Source organism: Rhinoderma darwinii, chromosome 1, assembly GCF_050947455.1.
Source record: "Rhinoderma darwinii isolate aRhiDar2 chromosome 1, aRhiDar2.hap1, whole genome shotgun sequence".
NCBI lineage: Eukaryota > Metazoa > Chordata > Amphibia > Anura > Rhinodermatidae > Rhinoderma > Rhinoderma darwinii.
This window is the reverse complement of record NC_134687.1, coordinates 310,665,681-310,692,053: the sequence shown is the minus strand read 5'-3', so window position 1 is coordinate 310,692,053 and position 26,373 is coordinate 310,665,681. Positions and strand designations below refer to the sequence as shown.

Genomic DNA, 26,373 nt, shown 5'->3' with positions numbered 1-26,373 from the left:
CCAGTAAACCCACTATCCATGTGAGGTTACTGATGAGGTGACCCTGCGAACACCCGAAGAATACGGAGTGTGAGTACAAATAGCTTCCAATCATGCCTCCCCACAGCGCTGCTTAGGGGTCCCTAAATTCCTATGTAGTTTATTCTGTGGACCCTGCCTTTATATAGGGGAGATATATATATTTAATTGCACTCTGATCCCTGTCTAATAGGCGCTTAACCCCTTAATGACCGGGCCTAAAAATACCTTAATGACCAGCTCAATTTTTCTGTTTTTGCCTCTCTGCCTTTCAGCAGCCATAACTTTTTTATTTTTTCATTGACGTGGCTGTATGAGGCCTTGTTTTATGCTAGAAAATTTATTTTTTTACGGCGTGAATATAGGAAAAAGCGATTCTCGGCATAGATTTTCTTGTTTGTTTTTTTTATCCCGTTCACGTTTCATGCTAAATAACCCATTAGATTAATTCTTCAGGTTATTACGGTCGTGTAGATACCTAATATGTGTAGGTTTTTTGTTTTTATTTAGTGTAGGGGACTCTTTGAGACTTTTTTTTTATTTTATTTTTAATCCCATCAAGGGATAACTTTATCTGTAACTTTTTTTTTTTACTTGTAATGTATTCGCATACTCCTGTATGCTAATACATTACACTGTGTCACTATGACACAGGCTGCTGTTTGGGCAGCACATAGTGTGCCCGAACAGCAGGCACACGGAACAGACAGCCCTGGGGTCCTTTGTAGATCCCCAGGGCTGACTGCAGAGGGATTCCCCAGTGTTTGATCGCATCACCGGAATCCCGGTGATGCAATCAAAGAGGGGAATTCCCTTTGATCATGCCGCGGTCACGGACCGCGGTAATCAAGGGGTTAAACAGCTGGGGTCCGAATGTTTTCCGACCCCAGCTGTGTTCAGGAGGCTGCTCTAAGATCAGGAGCTGTTCGTTACAGCTCCTGCTTAGAGGATGAGCGCTCTCACGAGTGCTCATCAGCCTCATCTGCAGCGACGCCAAAAGACGTCTTTGTAGATTAAGCACCTGCACCGCCTGACGTCAAAAGACCGTAGGCGGTCAGGAAGGAGTTAAAGGGAAATTGTCATCAGCATTTCACCTGTTGAACTCTGAACTCCTCCTCCGACTGTAAAACGGTCTGCGAACATCTTGCACTTTTTATGCTAGTAATCTGGCAGTCTCGTTCGTTCCTCTTGTTATGCCTCCCCACTGAAAACTGGACCGCCCTGAATGCCTTGTCTGAGAGAGCACGCATGCGCCTGTCATGTATGGTCCAACACCCTTCCCTGCTTCGTCCAGCCTCAAATCTAGTTACTGCGCATGTGCCGCTACGGTGTCTAGTTGTGCGCACGCACAAAAACATCTATGCGCAAGCATGGGAACTTGTGTTTGCTGGGGGAGGCAAGGAGCTGTCAATCAAAAGTAAGGAGGCGGGGTTAATTCGAAAAGGCTTGAGGAAATGAAGATATGACTTTCCAAACCAAGATATGACTCTTATGTTCATTAGCATAGGGCACAGGAACACAAAAAAAACTGAATACTAAAGGTACAGAGCCGACTTAGAAGATAATTATAGGTTACATAAAAATGATTTTTCACTCACTTCTACCAGGTATTGTTGGCTTAATAGGTGAAATGCTGGTGATGGGTTCCCTTTAAGGGCTGCACCTGGGGCTCCCTTTTCTGCATGGGCCTGGAGCAGGCTTTTTTTAGGCAGCCTCTACAGGCCTGTTACTCTAATTTTAGTCCCCGCGGCCATTTCACCACGCCCTCTTTTCATATCCTATGTCTCATTCTTGGCTCTGCTGAACAGGAGTTTTCTTCATGAGTTAATCTTTGCTCTCCAAGCACGGACTTTTCAGCAGGAGGTCTCTTCCATGCTGTCCTTCCATGTGAACAACCCACCAAGCAGTGGGATCTCAAGTTGGTTTTAAAGGCTCTTCAGGATGCGCCGTTTGAACAGTTGCGGAATGCTTCACTGCGGTTACTCTCCTGTAAAGTAGCCTTCCTTGTAGCTGTCACATCCATTAGAAGGGTTACAAAACTCGCTGTCCTGTCGGTCCCCCTTCTTAGTAATCCACAAGGATAAAGTGGATTTCCGACCTCTCCCTTCTTTCCTCCCAAAGGTTGTCCTCCGTTTTTTTTCTGCGCTATCCCTTCTCATCCTCTGAAAAGGGCTCTATATTGCCTTTTTAAAGGGGTTGTCCAGGTCCTAATAATTGATAGCCATTCCTAAGGATAGGCAGTCAATATCTGATCGGTCGGGGTTACACTACCGGGACCCCGGCCGATCAGCTGTTTTAAAGAGGCCGCAGCGCTCGTACGAGCGCTGCTTCTCCATTACTTATCTGTTTGTATTGTGCATCGCAAACACATTTGTAGCAGCGGTTCACAGTATTACAGCCTTCTCCTATTCAGTTTAATGAATGGGAGAAGGCTGCATCCCCTTCAATGAATGGGAGAAGTGTGCAGCCCCTTCAAAAGAGCTGATCAGCAGGGTCCCGGGAGTCGGACCCTGATCAATCCGATATGGATGGCTTATCCTGAGGATATGCCATCAATGTTTAGGGACTGGACAACCCCTTTAAAGTGACGAGAACAGTCTGCATCTATTTGGCTACAACGGAGTGGTTTCGGCGCTCTGACTACTTTTTTTTGTTACTGAGGGGCCACGCAAGGGCTCCGCGTCGTCCAAGGCCACCATTGCGCATTGGATAAGGTCTGTGATCTCGGGAGCTTATCGGTCCAAGGTCAAAGTTCCTCCCGTTCGGGTCACTGCCCATTCTACTAGGGCTGTTGGTGCTTCGTCGGCGGTCAGGCATCAAACTTAGATATGCAAGGCTGATACCTGGGCTTCGGTTCACACCTTCACCAACTTTGACCAGATCCATTCTTTGGCCTTCTCTGATGCCAGTCTGGGTCGCAAGGTGTTGCAGGCAGCTGTACGTAAGGCGGGTCGCATAGCTGTACTTTTTCTCAACTTTTCCCTCCTACCCCCTGCGACTGATTCAGAACACCCCGTGGTGATGTGTCACCCAATTAAATAAACGAGAAAATCAGATTTTTCAAAGTACCGTAAAATCTTTTTCTCGTATTCATTGAGGATGTAAATACCGCCCTTTGTTCTTTTTTTTTTTTTTATGCCACACCTGGAACCCGTTGTTTTTCCGTGTGTGTTTTTGTTTTGTTTTCCAGGACCGTGCACGTGGTGGTGTTTTATCTTCTCCTATTCTCTTTCCAAACTAATTTAACCAGTGTCTTTGGGAAGGGCATGGCCTGCTTGGGCGCTGCCAGAACTTCTCACTACCTTGTTTCAGCCATATACCATGGTGCAGTGTCTCCCAATAAGTACGAGAGAGATTTTACGTTCAGTACAAAAATCTAATTTTTCCTTACTATAAAAAAATTATCTTATTGCAACTTCTTTTTAGAAATAAGATTGAAGACTGTCCTGTTTTGCCACTAAATCATCTTTGCCTGTTGTTGAAAAGAATACTTTTTTCTTTGTTAAATATATATCCAATGGGTTTGTGGTAATGTAGTAGAGTAAGATCAGAAGCTCAACTTTTGTCTTGGATCCCAGGCTTATAGCTGTTGCCTACACGGATACATTGTGACCTTACCAGCAACAGAAAAAGTAGGACCAAATCCTGGCTTCTTGCTAACCTGTTTCCATTTACAGACAGCAAGCAGAGTTCTTGAAAATGGCTAAGAATTGAAACTGTCTTTTGGTTGCATAAAGCTTCATTCACGTTCTGCGTCAGGTTTTCGTTCATGGGTTCCGTCTGACCTTTCCGTCAGGGGAACCCATGAACGGAAACCCAAGCTTTCCGTTTGCATTACCGTTGACTTCAATGGTAACGCATCCGTTGCAAATGGTTTCCGTTTGTCACAGTTATGTAAGGTTTTCGTTCTTTTGATGAAATCAATGGCGCAGTCTATCAAAACAGCGGAAGCCTTACAGAACGGAGACAAACGGAAAACATTTGCATCGGATGCGTTACCATTGAAATCCATGGCAATGCAAACGGAAAGCTATGGTTTCCGTTTTTCAGGTTGGGTTCCGTTCATGGGTTCCCCGAACGGAAAGGTCCGACGGAACCCCGACACAGATCTGAACGAAGCCTAACTTTCCAATATACATTGTTTATGCTTTACTTGCAAGAAACTTAACAATCCCCTTTTGTTTAAATAAATGCATTCATTGATTTATTGGAGGGAGTGGGGGATTAAAAGAAGTCTGCACATGTTCCAGTGACCTGTCCCAATTTCAAATGAAGGTTTATTTTTAATTAGTCTTTGTTGACCAATGTCCCTACACAATTCTGTATTCGCTGACCATTGTCGTTTGTGTTTTTAAGATCTCTGCAGACAATCCATTTCCGAAGACACTGTGAGTATAATCTTCTAACATGCTAAGCGTTCTGGAACTTATATTACAATTTTAGACAAGATAATGGGGCACAAGATGTTCTTTCAGTTTAAAGTTTTCTAAATGAGAAAATAAATTATTATTATGATTCCAGGACTTGACAGAAGAAGATATTGATGCTGAATTGGCCATAATTCATGGTCAGATGGCTTATGTCATGCAGCTCCAAGGCTCCATAGATGATGCGCTCCAGCTTTACAATCAAATCATCAAATTAAAGTAAGGATTAGATAGAAGCTATGAGTCTTCTCCCACTTGTACTTGTGCCAACAGTCTGCTTAAAGGTCCCCTTTCTTACAGGCCCACTGATGTTGGTTTGTTGGCTGTTGTGGCAAATAACATCATAACTGTTAACAAGGTTTGTCTAACTTTTTTTTTTTTATTTATTTATTTTTTTTATTATTATTATTATAAGAATATATATTCTATTTCAAACACCTTTTTCATACCTATTAACTGTCAGTTGTCTTTCACCCTATGTTAAGGACCAAAATGTGTTTGATTCAAAGAAGAAAGTGAAGCTTTCAAACGCTGAGGGAGTTGAACATAAGCTGGCGAAGGGACAACTTCAGGCCATAGAATTTAACAAGGCTTTGCTTTCCATGTATACAAACCAGGCATGTAGCTTTTATTAAATACAACTCATGAGCTTTTCTTTACAACGTTTAATTTCTATTTTTCAGTATGTGTTTTCAATGTCTTACTACAGACACGTCATTAACTGAAATTCCTTTTTGTTCTTTATTAGGCAGAGCAGTGTCGAAAGCTGTCCAGCAGTTTACAGGCTCAGAATCCTGAGAATCTTCTTCCTGTTCTCATTCAGGCTGCCCAGCTTTGTCGCGAGAAACAGCATTCGAAAGCTATAGACCTTCTACAGGTATGTAAATATTCTGCCTGTATAAACGTTTAAAATATTTATTTATTATCAAAATTATTAAAATTAGTAGGGCACGGAGTGCCAAAAGATCCAGGTACAGGCGTTGGCAACCAGATCAAGAGCGCAGACTGAATTGTATGTGAAACAAAGGGAGAGACAATCAGCACGCACCCATTCATGGATGCCTGATTGTATCAGAGGTGAATTGTCACATCAACCAGCTCAGAGTGCTTGGCAAATATTGATGAGATCTGATTGCCACAGATTAGTTAACAGGCACACTCCCAACGCGTTTCTGCACCTTGTAGGGGAGCGTCCTCAGGGGTACGAGTTGCCTGAATTATTAACGTACAGTTTTAGAAAAAGCCTGTCAGCTGATATTCAGCTGTTCGTTTTAGTGTAACGGCGCACATGAGACATCTGATGGTGGTCTGACGCGCGCCGGGGAAACTCGGAAGTTTTATCAACCCAAGCCCCACCCATAGAGGCGTTGCGTAGTATCGGGCCGTCCAATGAAGGAGTAAGGCGTGTGAAAACACACGCCCCTACAGGGGGCGGCTCCATAGTAACAACGCAGCCAATGAAAGAGATGCATAAAGCATCAATGGTAACGAGGGGGAGCTAAAGGTGGCCAGAACATACAGCGCCGATACCAAGGCTGGAATAAGCGCCATGTATGCAAAACAAGGGATCTAGTGAGCAATATAGTGCACACAATCCAACAAAGTAGTGTATCAATGGCCATGGTCATACAAAATATGGATCAACAGATCCAGTATTAGGGAAACAGTGCAGAAATGAGATCGAGAAACGATCTCATAGCACAGTACAATAGGATGTCCAAGAAAGGTCAGTGCAGAAACACAGTAATTGGGCAAGGCATAATATACAGGCATGCATACATATAGAGAGGGTACATTCACACGCAGCAGTGAGTGGCAGAAAGCTGTAAAAAATGTGCAGATGACTAATTGCATTTTTGCCGTGGTCATGTAAAACAAACAGAAAAGGGTGTTTCACTATAGCATGTAAAACCTGCAGTTGTGTTTTTTACATGCTGCTTTTAATGCTCCCATTTCCCTGTAGTCATGTCAGGGCCCGATCTAGTGTGGCCTGGGCAAAATAGGGTCCCAAATGTTAAAATTATTGTACCAACGACCCATACAAAGACCAGTATTACCAATAGTATAATTATACACAGCCCAAATAAAACTACCTGACCACGACCATAATACCACAATACTGTTACTGTATAGCAATATCTATACAAAGACCAATATGACCACAATACAGTGACCATATAGTGGTCAGATGCTGTGAAGTAAATACAGTACAGTTTATTCCAATGACTCACAGTTGACGCCTTCTCTTATTGGAGATGTTCACTTTTCCATCTAGTCCAAACCACCATGAAGACTTCCTCCAGCAACGACTTGTGTCTGCAGAGTTTGCTGCCCATTCACTTTTGATTTCTTGCTATTCCAGAACCCTCCCTACCTTTTCCTAACCTACACAGACTCCCTATCTTCTTGCTACCCTAAATTTTGTGTCTGTCACTGCTTTATCTGCCCCTAATACTGTATTTCAGGAATAATGGTGTCATAACTAGTTACACCCCCCCCCCCCCTCTCCCAAAAAAAAAAAGTGCCAGATAGACAGCAGCCCTGAAAATATCAGTTCCCTCCAAAAAGTGCGTAGGGCGCAGATACAGTTGAAAGTGGTGCTGATCTGGGGCACAGGCCAACAGTCTGGATCCGGGGGGGTGGGCCCCTGGGGATGAGGGCCCTTTAGTCAAGTGATAAACTCACTGCTGAACCACAAATTCTTGCACGTGTGCAAATAAAGGTGCTTAGTCACAGCACAGAGACGTCCGTATCTGCACATGCACCAGATGTGATGAGTTGTAGATGCACAAACCAGTGGTGGTGGAGAAAGTGCGGGTTTGTGTATGTCATGTGACTGCAGTGCTGTTGCATCATGTGGACAAGCAGGATACGGTTTTACATTTTTTGCATTGGGTGCAACACCCTTTCTTATCTTTTCCCATTCGTTATTTAGAAAGGAATATTAAATCTTGCCTAACGTTGTATTTTAAGTAGTTCTTGCTAATTTTCTGGAAACCATCAAACCCCTTTCAGGCTGACGCTAATAATTTTGCTTTTCTGCAGCTAGCCTTAGTCCAGACCCATTGCAGAAAAGGTATGCAAGATTATGAAATGCTGCTGTTGTCCTTTGTGCGAATAACACACAGGATCTAGCTATTATGTATTTCATGTGTAACACACTGTACATTCAGTAGGTGAACAAGAAATAGCGAGCAGATAAGGGAGTATAAAAAAAAAAATAGGGTTTGCTTATAGTCTGTGACCATGGCAATCTATAGGTCTGCATAGAAGCTGTAGACTCAAAACTGTATCTAACTGAATCAATCAATTTTGAAGTCTTATTATATTATGTTTTTTTTTTATATTTTCATAGGAATTTGCTGATCAGCATCCAGACCATGCACCCCAAATCAAATTAACAATGGCACAGTTGAAACTCGCACAAGGTTTGCCGTCGTGGTCCCGTCCCCCCCCCAATAAAAATTTAAATGTCTCTTTTTACATGAATAGAGCCTCTGTATCAGCTAAGTTACTAATTTGTTTTCAGGAAATGTAACCAAAGCATGCATGATCATGAAAACCCTTAAGGAACTGGAGCACAGGCCTGGCATGGTGAGTTACAATAATTTATAATTCTTCAAACATCAAAATTCATTGATGAATACAGTCTGCAACCAAGGTTAAAGGGTTTGTCCTATATCGGACAGCTGATGACCTATCCACCAGAGAGGTCAACCGTATACGCCAGGACCCTGCACCGATCAGCTGCTTCGTCTGCCCGCAGGCACCCGATGTCATTGCATAGTGGCCGTGCTGCAGAACTGTGACTCGGCCTCTATTCCGTGACCGGAGTCATCTGCTTCCGGCATGGATGTCTGGTGCCAGGAGGCAGCTGTAGCAGGTAGTCGGTGCGGGGTCTGGGTGTCTGTCCCCCACCAATCGTATATCATTTTCAGTTGTCCGGTAGTGGACAACCCCTTTTAACATCTCTTCATTGTATCCATCTAGGTGGTAAATGACAAATGTTCCCTAATGTTTGTGCAGTATTTAGTGATGGCTGTGGGAGATGTAATTTATAGCCTTTAAACTGTTTATATTTTAAGTAGTAATATCTCTCTATATTCGCAGAGTGTCTTGGTGCATGATAACTTCTGATCAAATGTCCACAAAATCCAGAATTACTCCATAGCCTTTGATTCAAAAGTAAAATTGTGGGAGCTGTGTTAAAAGGGGTTTCCCCAAATTGCTAAAATGTGCTACTTACCTATCGGTGTTCAACCAATGTGATCACTAGAAAAAAAAAAATTCTCATACTTGATCTGCCAATTCAGCATCATTCAAGTGAGTTGCAATACTTGCAGAGAATTTTCAGAAAGAGCTACAACCACGATGTTCTAGTGATTGGTAGGTGTCCCAAAGATGTGACAACACACCACCACAATCCGTAATTCATGCCATAGCTTAGCAATATGCGATTACTTTAGTAGCAAAACGCCCCTATATATTCTTTTGGAGGGGCTGGCAATAACCAATAGAGATTTTCCAAGGATGTTAAAACCCCCTAAAAGTTATACATTGCTACCTTTTAGACTAGATGTTAAAAACATAGCTATCTTTAGAATACATGAATCTAGTATTCTAGATTTTCAGTTTTACTGTATTCTAGTTTTTATACCGTTTTTATTTTATTTTATTTTTTTGTTTTCTAAACTTTTCATATTGTAAAATTTTTCCTCCTTCAGGTATCAGCACTAGTTACTATGCACAGCCATGATGAAGATATTGACAGTGCTATAGAAGTGTTTAACCAGGCAATCGGTTGGTACCATGAAAAGCAAGTAAGTTGTTTGTTCAGTGAAATCTCTCTAAAATGGGTTTTTAGTCATGAGAATTAGTACTGAAGCGCAATATAAACCTAAGCTAGTTACACGTACCCTGACCAGAAACCCATTGTGTTTATTTTTCACTAAACTCTGTGGGGGGAAAAAAAATGCCATTAAAACATCACACCCTGGTTAAAGAGGCTCTGTCACCACATTATAAGTGCCCTATCTCCTACATAAGGAGATCGGCGCTATAATGTAGGTGACAGTAATGCTTTTTATTTAGAAAAACGATCTATTTTAAACCACTTTATTAGTGATTTTTAGCTTTATGCTAATGAGTTTCTTAATGCCCAAGTGGGCGTGTTTTTCCTTTAGACCAAGTGGGCGTTGTACAGAGGAGTGCATGACGCTGACCAATCAGTGACCAATCAGCGTTATGCACTCCTCTCCATTCATTTACACAGCAGCATCGCGTTCTTACTAGAACACAATGTGCAGCCACATACACAGACAATAATGTTAATCAAGTGTCCTGATAATGAATATACATGACCTCCAGCCTGGACGTCATGTGTATTCAGAATCCTGACACTTCTGAATCTTTTCTGTGAGATTCCAGCAAGCCACGCGTAATCTCCCAAGATTACGATGTAAACAAGATTTCGTTTCCCTTGCTGGAAATCTCACAGAAAAGATTCAGAAGTGTCAGGATTGAATACACATCACGTCCTGGCTGGAGGTCATGTATATTCATTATCAGGACACTTGATTAACGTTAATGTCTGTGTATGTGGCTGCACATCGTGTTCTAGTAAGAACGCGATGCTGCTGTGTAAATGAATGGAGAGAAGTGTATGACGATGATTGGTCAGTCATGCACTCCTCTGTTACAACGTCCTCTTGGTCGAAAGTAAAAACACGCCCACTTGGGCATTAAGAAACTCATCAGCATAAAGCTAGCTAAAAATCGCTCATAAAGTGGTTTAAAATAGATAGTTTTTCTAAATAAAAAGCATTACTGTCCTCTACATTATAGCGCCGATCTCCTTATGTAGGAGATAGGGCACTTATAATGTGGTGACAGCGCCTCTTTACGCACCTTATTTAAGCTGCCAAGTTGCTGATCCCAAATAATCGGTTACAACCTGATCCTCAGTATTTTAGATTTGTGGTATTCTAAGACTTTATTCAGACGGGTGTGTTCATTTTGTGGCCGCAATAAACGGACCGTATTTCATGCATTTCAGTTCCATGTGGCATCCGTGTTCTTTCCGTGTGGCATCAGTTTTTAAAGAAAGTATTTATTTATTCCATCAGCCAAACTCTCCAGCTCACTTATCGCTGATAAGAGAAGCTTCGAACTTCAAATTAAAGCATGGCCGAAAGAAGGAGGCTATCGATGACCTGCAACAACTATGGAAGTGAGTTCCTATTGACCATCACCTTTCTAGGCTGTTACCAGTTGAATGAGCGATGCACTAATCCATTCTTATTTTATTACAGACAAAACCCCAAAGATATTCATACGTTGGCGCAGTTAATCTCTGCATACTCCCTTGTGGATGCTAATAAAGCAAAAGTGTATCTTTTTTTATAATGTTTTTTTTCCATTCTAAAGTGGGGTGACATTTACCTTTTTTTTTTTTTTTTTGTTACTTGGTAGCTTACATTGTAATTATTGACATGCTGATATGTTAAACTTTGTGGCCTTACATCAGAAATTCAGTCTTAGCGAGCATTTGCCTTCATCTGACACTATGCACTTGAAAGTAGATGTTGATGCCTTAGAAAATTCCACTGGAGCTACATTCATCCGGAAAAAGGCTGCTAAGGTGGCTGGGGAGCAGGCTAAAGTACAAGGGTATGTTCTTTGTATATGTTAGAATTGGGTTATTAACTTTCATGTGTTTGATAAATCACAGTACTTTATAACCGTATGCCCCAGTTTGTAAAATGAAACCGCACATCCTCACAGTTCTGAATTAAAGGGATCCTGTCGCCTCCTTTATTCTGCCTGCACTGAGTGATGCTTAAAGTAGAGACCGACATGCTGATTCAGCGGTCTGTCACTTAAGTGCTAATGTGAAGGTGTTTTGGAGAATTCACTCTTTGATCTTTACAGAGGGCAGCTGCTGAGTCTAACACATTCATCATGACTTGCCACTCCTGCCGAGCCGCCCCTGAATGACAGATTTCTACCTACTACTGTTCATAGTGAGATGCTAATCAGCGGCAGCTCATAACTACATCGGACTCCTCCCAAGCAGCGCATTGTGAAGATTAAAGACTAACTTACCCAAAACGGCTTCACATTCGTGGCCGATCGAAAAAATCAGCAAGTCTGTCACTACTATATGCCGCTTTAACGGTCATAACGGAGATGATAGGTTCCCATGAGATTTTTATTTTGAAAGTACGGATGCCAATTAATTACTGATAAAGTAGCTTTTTTATATAGGTATACAGGGCAGGCTTTATTCCGAAAGATCATATACTAAATACTACATGTACGCTCTTTTTAAGTGTTAGGGTATGTTCACACGGCCAAATTTCAGACGTATACGAGGCATATTATGCCTCGTTTTACGTCTGAAAATACGGCTCCAATACGTCGGCAAACATCTGCCCATTCATTTGAATGGGTTTGCCGACGTACTGTGCAGACGACCTGTTATTGACGCGTCGTCGTTTGACAGCTGTCAAACGACGACGCGTAAAAATACAGCCTCGTCAAAAGAAGTGCAGGACACTTCTTTGGACGTTTTTGGAGCTGTTTTCTCATAGACTCCAATGAAAACAGCTCCAAAAACGGACATAAAAAACGCCGCGAAAACAGCGTGAAAACGCCGCGAAAAATGCGAGTTGGTAAAAAAACGTCTGAAAAGCAGGGTCTGTTTTCCCTTGAAAACAGCTCTGGATTTTCAGACGTTTTTGGTCACTACGTGTGCACATACCCTTAGACTGTCAATAGCGACCATGGCATTTAAGTAATTAACAGAGGGGACTCCCTCTGTACTCCGTTGGCCCCCTGCGAAAAATCGCGGTGTGCCGATGGTTGCTACGTCAACCAAGAAGCCTAGTAACGGGTACGGAAGCCTATTAGATCCTGCCAAAGGCAGGACCTACTGTAATAGATTGACTGTCTATTGTAAAATCACAGTTGCAATACACTGCACTACATAGGTAGTGCAGTGTATTGTACAGGGGATCAGAAGATAAGATCTTCAAGTCCCCTAGGAAGTGTAAAAAAAAAAAAAAGTTTTAGCAAAATAAATACGTGTTTTACTATAAAAAATATAATATTTATCCCGCACAATGGACACCGTAAAAAAAAAAAAAGACAATTTCCTTCAGCTTTTTTTTTTTATCAGCTCCGTTGATGAAAAAAAAAAGTTATGGCTCTCAGGATATGGTGACACTAAAACATTATTTTATTTAGAGAAAAGTGTTTTTATTGTGTAAAAGTAGTAAAACACGTAAAAACAATATAAATTTGGTATTGCCATAAATGTATCGAACCGCAAAATAAAGTAAACATGTTGTTTATACTGCACAGAAGAACGCTGCTAAAAAATCGCATGTACCCCAAAATGATACTAATAAAAACTACAGCTCGTCCCATGAAAATCAAGCACTCACACAGCTCACCTACAGAAAAATAAAAAGTTATGACTCTCGGGATGCAACAATTCAAAATGAAGGCCCAGACTAATATATATGTGCAGCAGTTCTTCACCTAAAACCCCACGTCATCATTTGCAGCCCCCACTGGCAGACCCTGTAAATGCAGCGGAAACTATGACATGTTGGGGTCTGTGCTACATATGGGGCTAGTGAAGAAGCCAAAGATTAGGCAATGCTGGAGTTTGGATATTTTGTAGAATACCACGGACAGAACTTTAGAAGTGAGACTCCTGAACCCAAAAATCTAGCCTGTGCATAAAGGATTGGTTCAAAGTGTACGTCACTATCCATGGATAATCAATTTTATTATTAATTTACCCCATTATTACATATGCCCCCACATTATAAACTGTAAAACACTAGACAAAACCACTACCAAGCAAAATCTGCTCTCCAAAAGCCAAATGGCGCTCCTTCTGAGCCTGGCAGTGTTCCCAAACAGCGGGTTATGACCACATATGGGGTATTACTGTACTCTGGAGAACCCGCTTAACTATTTATAGAGTGTGTGTCTAAAGTGGCACAAGCTGGGCACAACATATTGGGCACTGAAATGGCATATCTGTGCAAAAAATGTCAGTTTTCAATATGCAACATCTATTGTGTACTTATTTTTGAAAAACCTGTGGGGTTAGAATGCTCACTACACCTCCATAAAGGGGTGCAGTTTCCCAAATGGGGGTCACTTCTCGGGTGTTTTCACTGTACTGGTACCCCAGGGAAATTCATGGCGTCAAACTATTTTGTAATATCTCCACTTCAAAAACAAAATTGCGCTTTTTCCCTTTAGACCCTTGCCGTGTGTCCAAATAGCAGTTTACCACCACATAGGGGATTTCCTTACTCAGGTGAAATTGTGTAACACACATTTTGGGGTGTTTTTTTTCTCCTGTATTCCTTGTGGGAATAAAAAATTATGAGCTAAATCTACATGTTATTGGGAAAAAAAATAGATTTTAATTTTCATGGCCCAATTCTAATAAAATCTATAAAGCACCTGAGGGATCAAAATGCTCACTACACCTCTAATTTAATTATTAGAAGGGTATAGTCTCCAAAATGGCATCACACCTGGGGAATTTCTACTGTACTGGTAGTTCAGGGGCTCTGAAAAATGCGACGTGGCCCCCGGAAACCAATTCAGCAAAATCCAAATGGCGCTCCTTCCACTCTGAGCCCTGCCGAGGGTCCAAACAGTCGTTTTTTTACCACATTTGGGGTAGTGCCGTAATCGGGAGAAATTGCTTTACAAATGTTGGGGTGCTTTTTCTCCTTTATTCCTTGCAAAAGTTAGAAAATTCTCTGTTTTTCCAGAAAAAATACTTTGAGGGGTGCAGTTTTCAAAATGGGGTGTTTTATGGGGGTTTCTAATATATGGGCTCCTCAAAGCCGTTTCAGAACTGAACTCGCCCCTTGTGAGAAATCGCTGCTAAAGTTCTAAGCCTTGTAACTTCCTAGAAAAATAAAATCACGTTCAAAAAACGATGCCAACATAAAGTAGACATATTAAATATGTGAAATAGTAATAACGCACAAAATAGTTACGATCTGTTTTACAAGCAGAAAGGTTGAAAATGAGAACTCATAATTTTTGCAAACGTTCTTAAAATGGTGGTGTTTTTTACAAATTATGAATTTATCGACCATTTTTCCACTAACATAAGGTACAATATGTCACGAGAGAACATTCTCAGAATCACTTGGATAGGTTAAAGCATTCTCAAGTTATTACCACATAAAGTGACACATGTCAGACTTGAAAAAATGGGGTTGGTCCTGAAGGCCAAAATTAGCTCGGTCCTAAAAGGGTTAAGCAGAAAAGTTGCAAAAATGTTGCGACTTTTCTATTTTTACGTTGCCTCTGTCTCTTTACAAAAATAGTGGTCTGGGTTTAGCAAAAGGGGTGGGGCCTTCACCGTTCGATCTATTTACTATAGCTACTGTCAATTATTGTGCACATCCACACCAGCTAGGGGCACAGTGCCTGAGAGGCGCCTAATTTATTTAGAGGCATGTGCTTATTAATAAAAAAGCGGCATCTTACTACAACTTTCTTTAGATTCCCCCCCATAATGTAATAGAAAGTGGTTCCTATTGTTCCGTATAAGGCACAAATCCATGTGCTATTTTTCCGAATCTTGTGTTTAGTATTGGGCTGGGTTTTGTCATTAGCCATTGGACTCGCTGGACAAAATTTATAATGTACAGTTGTAAAGCAATCGACCACTAAAATATTTTTCTTCCTTCTGTGTCAAACAGGCAGGTGGAAATGAAGAAAAAGAAGAAGAAAAAGAAAGGTATTTTATAATGAAACTCCATTCGAAAAAGCATTAAAGGGGTTGTCCCACAGAACACATGTATCCCCTATCCACAGAATAGGGGATATATGTGTGATCACTGGGGGACCGACCGCTGGTACCCCCCAGCGATAAGAACGGGGGACAAAGTCCTTCGAAGTGCTCGATGGGAATGGGGCACCGGTGCGCATGCCTGTCTACTGATCTATCCCTTTCCATTCTCTTCACAATGCTCACTTGACAGTGACTGGCACAACTCGAAGTTTCTTGTGGGGAATCTCTTCAGTATTTTACATGCTTCTCTCGCCCCTTTTTTTAATTTAAACTTAAAGTATATCCTCGCTGCACAGTTGCATATTTTCTGTGTTATTGTCAAATAGGTTCATTTGCAATGTAAAGGTCATTTGAGCAAAAGTAGGCTGAAAAAAATTCACCCAAAGGCCACACAGCTTGAAAATCTTAAAATGAGCCACTATAAAGTTCTTTATAACTTCTATATTAAAAAAAATCCTGAGACCGTACTCTTGTACTACAGTCTAGGTGACTAAATAGAACTACATTTAGAAATGCAAATGGACTGTTGCAACCATCTCTGTTATAAACCCCAAAACACGCAGTTCAATAAGCAATGATACTATATAAAATTTTAAACAGACAATGCAAATATGGTATAACTGTTCCTAGTATTCTATTTTATCTGTGAATTCTCTTGCCCTCCATAAAATAGGCAAGTTACCCAAGAATTATGATGCCAAGGCTACCCCAGATCTAGAGCGATGGTTACCTATGCGAGAGAGATCGTATTATCGTGGGAAGAAGAAGGGGAAAAAGAAGGACCAGATTGGAAAGGGAACTCAGGGGGCCACATCCGCTGCGACCGCAGAATTGTAAGTGAGATTTACCTCCGGCAACAATGTTGTCTTCTATACGTATGTGATGGACAAGTCAAATAATTAACAATGTTGACTGGTTACTATTGTTTTGTACTGAGGGTCTGTTCACATCCGCGTCTGCCTTCTGTTCATGGGTTCCGTTAAACCTTTCTGTCGGAGGAACCCATGAATGGAAAGCCAAACAGAAACCATAGCTTAATGGGCAGGAAAAGGAAGTGAGGCCAGGGCCTTGACAAAGCGTGTTTGCGTGCGAAACGGCAGTAGGCTTATGCCGTATCATTTAGACTAAGATACTGAATAAAATAAATGTATTGCCAAGTCGGTGAGTGGCTTTTTTTTTTTTTTTTTTCTCTCTCTACTTTGGATAGCTTCTGTTTGCATTACCATTGGTTTCAATGGTAATGTTTCAGTTGAATTCCATTTTTGTTTGGCTTTCTGACGGAAAGGTCTAACAGGAAGCCCAACGCTGATGTGAACACAGCCTAAGAGGACCTGCATAGATGTTCTGTGCTGAAAAATTGATAGTCCGCAATTTCGTATAGCTATATATTCTACAGCTGTACAGGTTGCTCTTCACCTTTTTTTTTGTTATTTAGAACGATCTTGCATACATCCTCAGTGAGTCACATGATGATGAGAGGTTTGCTTCATGCAACAGTGCACATATATAGTTATGTTCAAAACATGGGCTGTGCATAAGCAGCTGCAATAAAAAACACAAGCTAAGATTTGACTGGTTGGTATAGACAACACAATTTTTTTCTTTTCTGTGATTTATTGTTTTATACATAGAATTACCAGATCCGTCATTACCACCAAGTCAGAAGTATAAAATATGTGCACATTTTCTAATTAGCGGGCACAGTGAGAAAATGTAAATTTTTTTTTTGGTGTCCTTTATCTGTTTAATAGGGATGCAAGCAAAACAGCCAGCAGTCCGCCGACATCTCCAAGGCCTGGAGTGGCAGCAATAAATGCTCCATCAGCAAACAGCAATGTTGTACCGCCAAGACATCAAAAACCAGTGGGTGCCGCTGGCACAAAGAAAAAACAGCAACAAAAGAAAAAGAAAGGAGGAAAGAGCAGTTGGTGATGACAGCCCTTCGGAGTGTGGTCTCTACAGCAAGTTTGATCAACCAACTGTAGTCCATATGTTACCACGTGCTGTTTGATGCACTTGCATTTTTTAGGAAATTTAAAAGGTTTATTTTTTTGTTTAATTTAATTTTGCGTTTGTGGCTAACAATTGCAATTCCTGCTCCCTTTTTATTTTCCTAAATACAACCACAATGTTTTTTTTGTTTTTTTTTGTTTTACCTCTGTATTATTCCTCACATCATGACGTTTTTTTTAGGACCACCTTCCATCCGGAAGTCTTTTTAGTAGTATAAAACTATGGTCTTTAATTTAATTGTGCATTAAACCAATACCTGCAACATTTAATCCTGTAGCTTATTTATTTCAACCCATCGTTTACATCACTTCCCTCAAATTTTTCACATTTAGGCCACACCAATCATTATCTCTAAGGCTGAAAGCACACACATGCAGTTTTTTTAGCCAAACACAGGAGTGGATACAACCGAGAAACGTTTCAATCTTTCTTTTATGCTTAGTTGTATTTATACGTTCTGAGTTTAGCTTGAAACCAGTTATAATTGGAGACGTGTTCTAAGTCTACTTTGCAGAGTACCTACCTTTAGAGATCACATTCATTTAGGCTGCATACATATACACACTAGTGTCAATTAGTCTGCAAAACTAAGCAACAAGACAAGTACATTAGCGTCTCTAGTTTGAGAAATAGACGCCTCACAGGTCCTCAACTGGCAGCTTCATTAAATAGTACCCATAAAACACCAGTGTCAACGTCTACAGTGAAGAGGCGACTCCAGGATGCTGGCTTTCAGGGCAGAGTGGCAAAGAAAAAGCCATATCTGAGACTGGCTAATAAAAGGAAAAGATTAATATGTGCAAAAGCACACAGACATTGGACAGAGGAAGATTGGAAAAAAGTGTTATGTACAGACGAATCGAAGTTTGGGGTGTTTGGATTGTCAGGTCCGTATTTCACACCAAATAACCACCTCTGTAAATTGAAGGCTGAAGGCATGCCTGGAAAGAAGTACACCACACAGAGTAATGTTGGTAGACATCCCCTCTCTCAGCCAGGAGGAAGACTGAAAACTTTTTATTCAGAACAAAGAAACACAGAAAGAGACACATGCCTCCTCCCCAGAGATGTGGGAGTGCCCAAGCCCCCACCGGTTTCACAGCTGTAAGTTCTCAGACTTTGGGTATGTTCACACACACTAATTACGTCCGTAAATGACGGACGTATTTCGGCCGTAAGTACCGGACCGAACACAGTGCAGGGAGCCGGGCTCCTAGCATCATACTTATGTACGATGCTAGGAGTCCCTGCCTCGCTGCAAGACAACTGTCCCGTACTGAAAACATGATTACAGTACGGGACAGTTGTCCTGCAGCGAGGCAGGGACTCCTAGCATCGTACATAAGTATGATGCTAGGAGCCCGGCTCCCTGCACTGTGTTCGGTCCGGTACTTGCGGCCGAAATACGTCCGTCAATTACGGACGTAATTAGTGTGTGCGCACATACCCTCACTCTTCTTGCATTCCAGGGGGCGGTGTCTTCCATAGGTGTGTCCGACATGAACAAAGAACTTATTATATATATCAGTATATTACACAAAGAACTGAAATGTATATACATATGTGTGAGGATAATATTTTTCAAACAATATACATAGTAATGATCCCTGACAGTCCCCCCTAAAAATATTATTACTCTATCTCTGAGTCTTGCCTAGCAACCTACCACTGACCACTTGAACCAGGCGGGTAGGGGTTTTGGATTTCTTCACCAGCTTGAGACGAGCAACTCCTGATGAGTAATCCCCCTTTGTACCTGGACTTCCAAGGTGTCGGAGTGGTCCTAACTTTCCCTATTCTCCTCTGGATACAGGATGGTTGTCTTGATATAATCTACAAACCGCTGCTGGTTGTAATATATATAATTAATCCGGTCTACATTTTATTAACGGTAATAATTGTCGCACTGTCACTTACTGTCCTAATGGGACTTTACCCCTGCAGATATGACAGGTCATGGGCAGCACATTGACTTTCACCTCACACCTTCACATAAAACTCATATTGTAATTTGCAGCACCGTGGCATATTTACACACATTATTATAAACCTCAGACATTATAAACAATAGGGCCTCAACTAATAATCATAATGCTATCACCAATCTCATGCTATCACCCTCAGGTTTCGGGTCCCATCAGTTCATTGCCAGTCCTGTACACCATCGTCCCCTTCTTCTCCTGTCTTCTGCTCTTCACTGACTGTCACCCTCAGGGTAACCCACACAATTGTGGAGTCAGACTACGTTGCTGTCCAGTGGGGGAGTTATTATTACCCCCTCCTAGCCACTTATCAAAACACTTGATCCTGCTGACGGATTCACTCAGGTCTTTGGTCTTTACTTTGATCTTTGCTGATGTCATTAGGACTTGGTTTGGTCCTTCTCATCTGTCCGACACCGTCTCCTTTAGTTTATGTCACCGGGCTGTACATAGCACCTCATGCTGTGAGCCTGGGGTGAGATCCCACGTAGGTGGATTAGTGGAGTTGTATTGTGACTATCACGAACCCTCCGCATCTGTACTCTTCCTCTGGCAAGTTACTTGTCTGGGCGGGCGCTTAGAATTGTGACACTGCCGTCAGTTCATGATAAACGCGTTGTACTGGCTCAGGGTATGTGCACACACACTAATTACGTCCGTAATTGACGGACGTATTTCGGCCGCAAGTACCGGACCGCACACACTGCAGGGAGCCGGGCTCCTAGCATCATAGTGATTAGACAAGATGTCTCACAGGACAAATGCATATAAAGGTGGGAAAAACACTCATCCACCCATATGGAAAATTAGAGATAAGGACTCTAACAATATATGATAAACCGGAGAAACAGAGTCCATATATATCAATGTATGAAACAACTAAATATCTTTATTGAAAAACAGGAATAAAATACATAAAATGACATAGACAGAGAATCCAAAAATAGTCCTTAAATGGATCACAGATGTGTACATTGAGTCTATATATATATATATATATATATTAGAAAACACTGATGGTATACACAGTTACTATGACTCAATGTGACTCCCACATGGGGTGCATTACCATAGGGATGGTATCAAAGTATGAATTGTATGAAAAAAGGCAATATGCCTAACTCTGAAAAGGTCTGTGGTGACTAGAAAGTAAGTAATTATTGCCTAAAAGAATGGCAAAAAAAGCCAGATGTAGATCCAGAGTATGCACTTACCCATGTATGGGAGGTGGAGTGTGACCCAGCAGTATAGGATAGCGCCCCGACGCGCGTTTCGCCCGTAGCTTTCTCAAGGGGTGCAGATGTTATATTGGTGCCCTGTTTATATGTGGATCGATAGTCATCTGATCTCCCCTCTGCCAATCAGGAGCCGATCTAAGCGGCGCCTGACTGTGACGGAACTTGGATATCGCCGCCGGACATCAGTGACCCACTGCGCATGCGCGAATCCCGGGACGCGTCACCAGGGAAACAGCGCAGGCGCAGAGAGCCATATTGAAAGACCGGCAGACGAACACCAAGTCCTACCCATTTCTTATAGGTCCCATCTAAGGGGCCAAGAAGTGTGAGTATATATTACCAAGATTTTAATTCTGTGGGATGCTCGACCTACGCTCGCTGAGCATAGCCATTTAATCTCTTTGTAAAGTATCAAATTTGTTAATAGGTTAAATCCCTGTATGTTAGCACCATCTAGTGGTTATATTTACAAATGGGCAGTTTATGTAAAAAAGAATTAATGAATGAAATATAAATGTGTGGTATGTTGTGAACATAGTGTCAATGTGGACAGAAAAATTAAGTGCAAATATAAATAAATGTAAATCGTTACGAAATACAAATACATTACATATATATGTAACAGTGAGTATAAAAGGTTATAATCCTCAGATAAATTAATATATACATAAAACACTGTAATCAGAGGAATACACGTGATATAATTAATGAAACAAAAGTGATTAGGGCAGAAAGTAAGAAACAAACAACACAACAATGTAAACAAATGTTGAGGTGCATATTAAATCACAAAAAAGTATATATATAATAAGTAATAAGGAAATAGATAATCCAGTATATAAAATACAAATCACATGTAATCACAAAAGGACAGAAAATCCCATATAAATGTAAAAACAGTGATAGAGAATAAAAAAGAGAATAAAAAAGAGAATAAAAAAGAGAGAAATTTTAATCGAGCATTCTTTTTTCTTTTCCACGGCAAATCTTGGAATCCGTATTGGTCGCAGAGATGAAAATATCAGATTTAAATAGAAGTACGAATCTGAGCACTATCGAAGAAACAACAAAAAAGCACTTTAATATCATTTTAAAACATCAAAAAGATTAAAAGCCTAGGTAGAGATATCACAGAAAGGCTGCAAAACTCAAACTTTCATTTAAACCCAAAGGGGTCATGGTATCAAGGACTGCAATCCATCTGCATTCTTTTTGGGCCAACAAGGTCTTCGCATCTCCACCTCTGACACCACAGTGTACCCGGTCGATCCCCCTAACCTTAAAGCTTTTGGGGTCTCCTCCATGACAGAGCTTAAAATGTTTAGGGATGGTTTTAAGTATGGTTAAATCTTCAATTTCTTTTGCCGCCACTATGTCCCTAACATGCTCTCTAACTCGGATTTTAAGTTGTCTAGTGGTGAGGCCCACATAGATTTTGGGACAACCACACGTGGCATAATAAACCACATGATTAGTGTTGCAGGATATGTACTCAAGAATTTTGAAGGTACGTTCACCACTTGTGGATGTAAATGTGGTTGATCGTACCACATTCACACAAGCCACACAATCACCACATGGGTAGCACCCCTGAATAGGGCCTCTGGTCGAAAAGGGCTGTAATTGTTTGGGCACGTAGTGGCTTTTAATAAGGATATCCTTGAGGTTCTTAGACCTCCTTGCCGTCATCTGGGGATTTTTTGGTAGAGAGGACACAAAGGCCTGTTCAGTTTGCAGTACAGGCCAGTGTTTCTTTAGAATTGACCGCATCAGTTCCCATTGGTTGTTGAAGGTTGAGATAAACCTGACCACATAATTATCCTTCATCCTGACCTTAGCAGGATGTAATAACGTCCGTCTGTCGGTATTTTTTGCCCGTCTATAACCATTTTTGATACATCTGTTACTGTATCCTCTTTCCTGGAATCGTGATTTTAAGTCTTTGGCCTGATTCTCAAAACTGACCTCTGATGAGCAGATCCGCCTCATCCTGAGAAATTGACCAACCGGGACAGCCTTAACCGTGGAATGTATGTGTGCCGATGTAGCGTGTAATAATGAGTTGGTAGACGTCTCTTTTCTGAACACATCCGTCCGCAGCACCCCCTGGGTATCCGCCTCGATGGATATGTCCAGAAAATTGACTTTTTTTGTATCGGCCACATACGTCAGTTTTATGTTGCGGTCATTGACATTCAATTCCTGCATGAACTGGAGAAGTGATGTCTCTGTCCCTTGCCAGATGAATAGTATGTCGTCAATGTACCGCAACCAGCACTGCACATGGTCCACGGCGTGGGCGCCGTCACCATGCAGAACCCGCCTCTCCCAAGCACCGAGAAACAGGTTGGCATATGACGGCGCGCACGCCGCCCCCATGGCAGTGCCCTGTTTCTGTAAGTAGAATACATCCCTAAACACAAATAGATTATGTGTTAGGATGTACTCCAGTAGTTCCACTATAAGGTCACATGTTTGGCTGTCCCAGTTGCTCATTCCCAGGAAGAGGCGGACCGCCTCAATTCCATCCTCGTGTCTAATAGAGGTATAGAGGGATTCGACGTCGGCCGTCACCAAAATCATGTCAGATTCTAAAGTGATCTCATCCAAATGAGTAAGCACATCTGTCGTATCTCTCACGTATGAGGGAAGACATTCTACCAGGGGTTTCAGGGAAGACATTCTACCAGGGGTTTCAGGTAGTAGTCGACAAATTTACAGATGGGTTCGCATAGTCCTCCAATTCCCGACACAGGGATTCCAGGGGGATTTTTCAAATTTTTATGAACCTTGGGCAGTAAATAAAAAGTCGGGATTTTTGGGTAGATCACGGTCAGACCTTCCAGAATCTTTTTAGAGATTATCCCTTTTTCAAACGCTAAACTCAAAATATGTTTCAGTTCCGCAGAAAAGGACCCCACTGGGTTAAATGTCAATTTAGAGTATGTGTGTTTATCTCTAAGTTGTCTGAATACCTCTTTCTCATATAGTATGACAGGCCAGATTACAATATTTCCCCCCTTGTCTGCTGCCTTATACACGACATCATCGTATGACTGTAGTTCTTTTAGGGCAGTCCGTTGGGAGGCTGTTAAATTGTCGTGATATCTATTGGTTGAGATGAGTTTGAAGTCATTTATCACCAATTTTGTAAAAATCTCCACTTGTGGGCAGATAGACAAGGGGGGAAACCTCGTCGACCGGGGTAACACTGATCGTGGGAACGTGCCTTGATCTAAGGTCTGTTCCCGTAACAGGTCCTCAAGGGCTAACAAAGTTTCACGTTCCACATCGCTGTTCAATCCCAGATTTGTTTCACCCTTGCTGTGTAATTTTTTAAGAATCAATTTGCGGGAAAACAAATGTAGGTCCTTTAATGCTGTGAAAAAATCGGACGTATTTCGGCCGCAAGTACCGGACCGCACACACTGCAGGGAGCCGGGCTCCTAGCATCATAGTGATGTACGATGCTAGGAGTCCCTGCCTCTCTGCAGGACAACTGTCCCGTACTGTAATCATGTTTTCAGTACGGGACAGTAGTTCCACGGAGAGGCAGGGACTCCTAGCGTCGTACATAACTATGATGCTAGGAGCCCAGCTCCCTGCACTGAGTTCGTCCGGGACTTGCGGCCGAAATACGTCCGTCAATTACGGACGTTAATGTGGTCGTGTGAACCCAGCCTCAGGCTGTGCCTGCCGCATCTCAGTGATGGAGTTCATCGTGTTAAAAGTCTTTTAGTTCATGTTTACTGGCACTTGCTGGGGACCCCCAACCCTTGTCAATTGTTAAAATAAATACTAATCTGGTGATAACATCATCCGCATACATTATAAACGTTGTTCTAAGTACATACAATAATGTCAGGCCCTTAAATGACATCAAACACCTTTTTATATATATATATATATATATATATATATATATATATATATATATATAAGGAAAAAACTTCTCTGTTCCAATGGACAGGGCACCTAGAATATGTGTGATTACTGGCTACATTTCATTTGCACTTGGTGATACTCTTTCAGGAGGATTTGTACCTTGATCTCCGCTGATTGCCTAGAACATCTCCACCTCACAGAAATATACACAGATTCCACATGTTTATCTGACAAGTGTCTCAAACCAATTTTTCTTACTCTAATCTGGTTCGTTCTACCTGGGAAGGCCTCTCAAGGTCAGTTCTCTCCGTGGGAGGCGGGTATGATAAGGTTGGCACCGGTCTGCCAGGACTGTTCTGTAGGCAAATCAAACAGCTCTAACAGAATTTAGCAGCAATAGCTGTAAAACCTGGGGCATACCAATTAGATCTTACCACGTCGATCCTTGCAGTCTTGGTGCATATGTGAGGTCATACACCATCAATACAAGTGCTATCAAGAATGCATTGGGCGCTACCGGTTTACCTTCCTTTATCCGTCCACATTCTGTTAGAATCTGGTTCTCACGCCTTCCGCTCCCAGTTGGACTCTTCCTGTGAAGAACAAGCTTTTCATAGCCTAATCAGTAATTGATCTTATCAGATAATTAACTTGAAGAAAAACATTAACAATGACAGATTTATGTTAAACGTTCACACTGGTCAGTAACTAAAGCTGATACCTACAAACTGATTCTTCTTCTTTATATATATATATATATATATATATATATATATATATATATATATATATATATATATATATATATATATATATATATATATATATAGCAGACAAAAAATGGCGACAGCACCCTGCAACACTAATGCCACCTAAACCACTAAATATAAATAAATATGCACTAAAGCTAAATCTACTTACAAATAGGGAGGTTCTTAGTGCACATTTTGATCAAAAAGTGTTAGCCCACCTGCCACGACAAGGCGACCTCTGTAAGGTGGGAACCTACGCTGCACATACACCCAGAACTGGGACTAAGCCTACATATATACCTGGGGATGGTAGGATCCAGCATTGAACTGATTAAAATCACCCAGGGCAGAATGGGAGGAGTGCAAGAACAACAAGTGGAGGCAGTCACTAACCCCACATATATGGATCACATAAACACAACAAAAAGTTGAACAGCACATTCCAACTAAATGATACAAAATGTATGCAGGTGCAAGAACACCTGTGACTGCAGAAATACAGCAGACAAAAAATGGCGACAGCACCCTGCAACACTAATGCCACCTAAACCACTAAATATAAATAAATATGCACTAAAGCTAAATCTACTTACAAATAGGGAGGCTCTAAGTGCACATTTAGATCAAAAAGTGTTAGCCCACCTGCCACGACAAGGCGACCTCTGTAAGGTGGGAACCTACGCTGCACATACACCCAGAACTGGGACTAAGCCTACATATATACCTGGGGATGGTAGGATCCAGCATTGAACTGATTAAAATCACCCAGGGCAGAATGGGAGGAGTGCAAGAACAACAAGTGGAGGCAGTCACTAACCCCACATATATGGATCACATAAACACAACAAAAAGTTGAACAGCACATTCCAACTAAATGATAGAAAATGTATGCAGGTGCAAGAACACCTGTGACTGCAGAAATACAGCAGACAAAAAATGGCGACAGCACCCTGCAACACTAATGCCACCTAAACCACTAAATATAAATAAATATGCACTAAAGCTAAATCTACTTACAAATAGGGAGGTTCTTAGTGCACATTTAGATCAAAAAGTGTTAGCCCACCTGCCACGACAAGGCGACCTCTGTAAGGTGGGAACCTACGCTGCACATACACCCAGAACTGGAACCAATGGACAGGGCACCTAGAATATGTGTGATTACTGGGTACATTTCATTTGCACTTGGTGATACTCTTTCAGGAGGATTTGTAC

At 41.5% G+C, this 26,373-nt stretch overlaps 1 protein-coding gene across 1 annotated transcript in view; it reads left to right on the top strand.

Moving 5' to 3' along the window:
• Window positions 1-17,570, top strand: part of SRP72 (signal recognition particle 72) — a 32,585-nt gene extending 15,015 nt beyond the window's left edge. Inside the window, exons 6-19 of the mRNA XM_075825527.1 lie at window positions 4,375-4,406; window positions 4,540-4,664; window positions 4,746-4,803; window positions 4,931-5,062; window positions 5,194-5,322; window positions 7,801-7,873; window positions 7,975-8,039; window positions 9,170-9,265; window positions 10,571-10,674; window positions 10,757-10,834; window positions 10,980-11,114; window positions 15,197-15,234; window positions 15,962-16,121; window positions 17,040-17,570. Coding sequence (XP_075681642.1) covers window positions 4,375-4,406; window positions 4,540-4,664; window positions 4,746-4,803; window positions 4,931-5,062; window positions 5,194-5,322; window positions 7,801-7,873; window positions 7,975-8,039; window positions 9,170-9,265; window positions 10,571-10,674; window positions 10,757-10,834; window positions 10,980-11,114; window positions 15,197-15,234; window positions 15,962-16,121; window positions 17,040-17,220 — 1,406 coding nt within the window. The 3' untranslated portion in view covers window positions 17,221-17,570. The remainder of the gene's footprint in view (window positions 1-4,374; window positions 4,407-4,539; window positions 4,665-4,745; window positions 4,804-4,930; window positions 5,063-5,193; window positions 5,323-7,800; window positions 7,874-7,974; window positions 8,040-9,169; window positions 9,266-10,570; window positions 10,675-10,756; window positions 10,835-10,979; window positions 11,115-15,196; window positions 15,235-15,961; window positions 16,122-17,039) is intronic.
• Window positions 17,571-26,373: the final 8,803 nt, after the last annotated feature.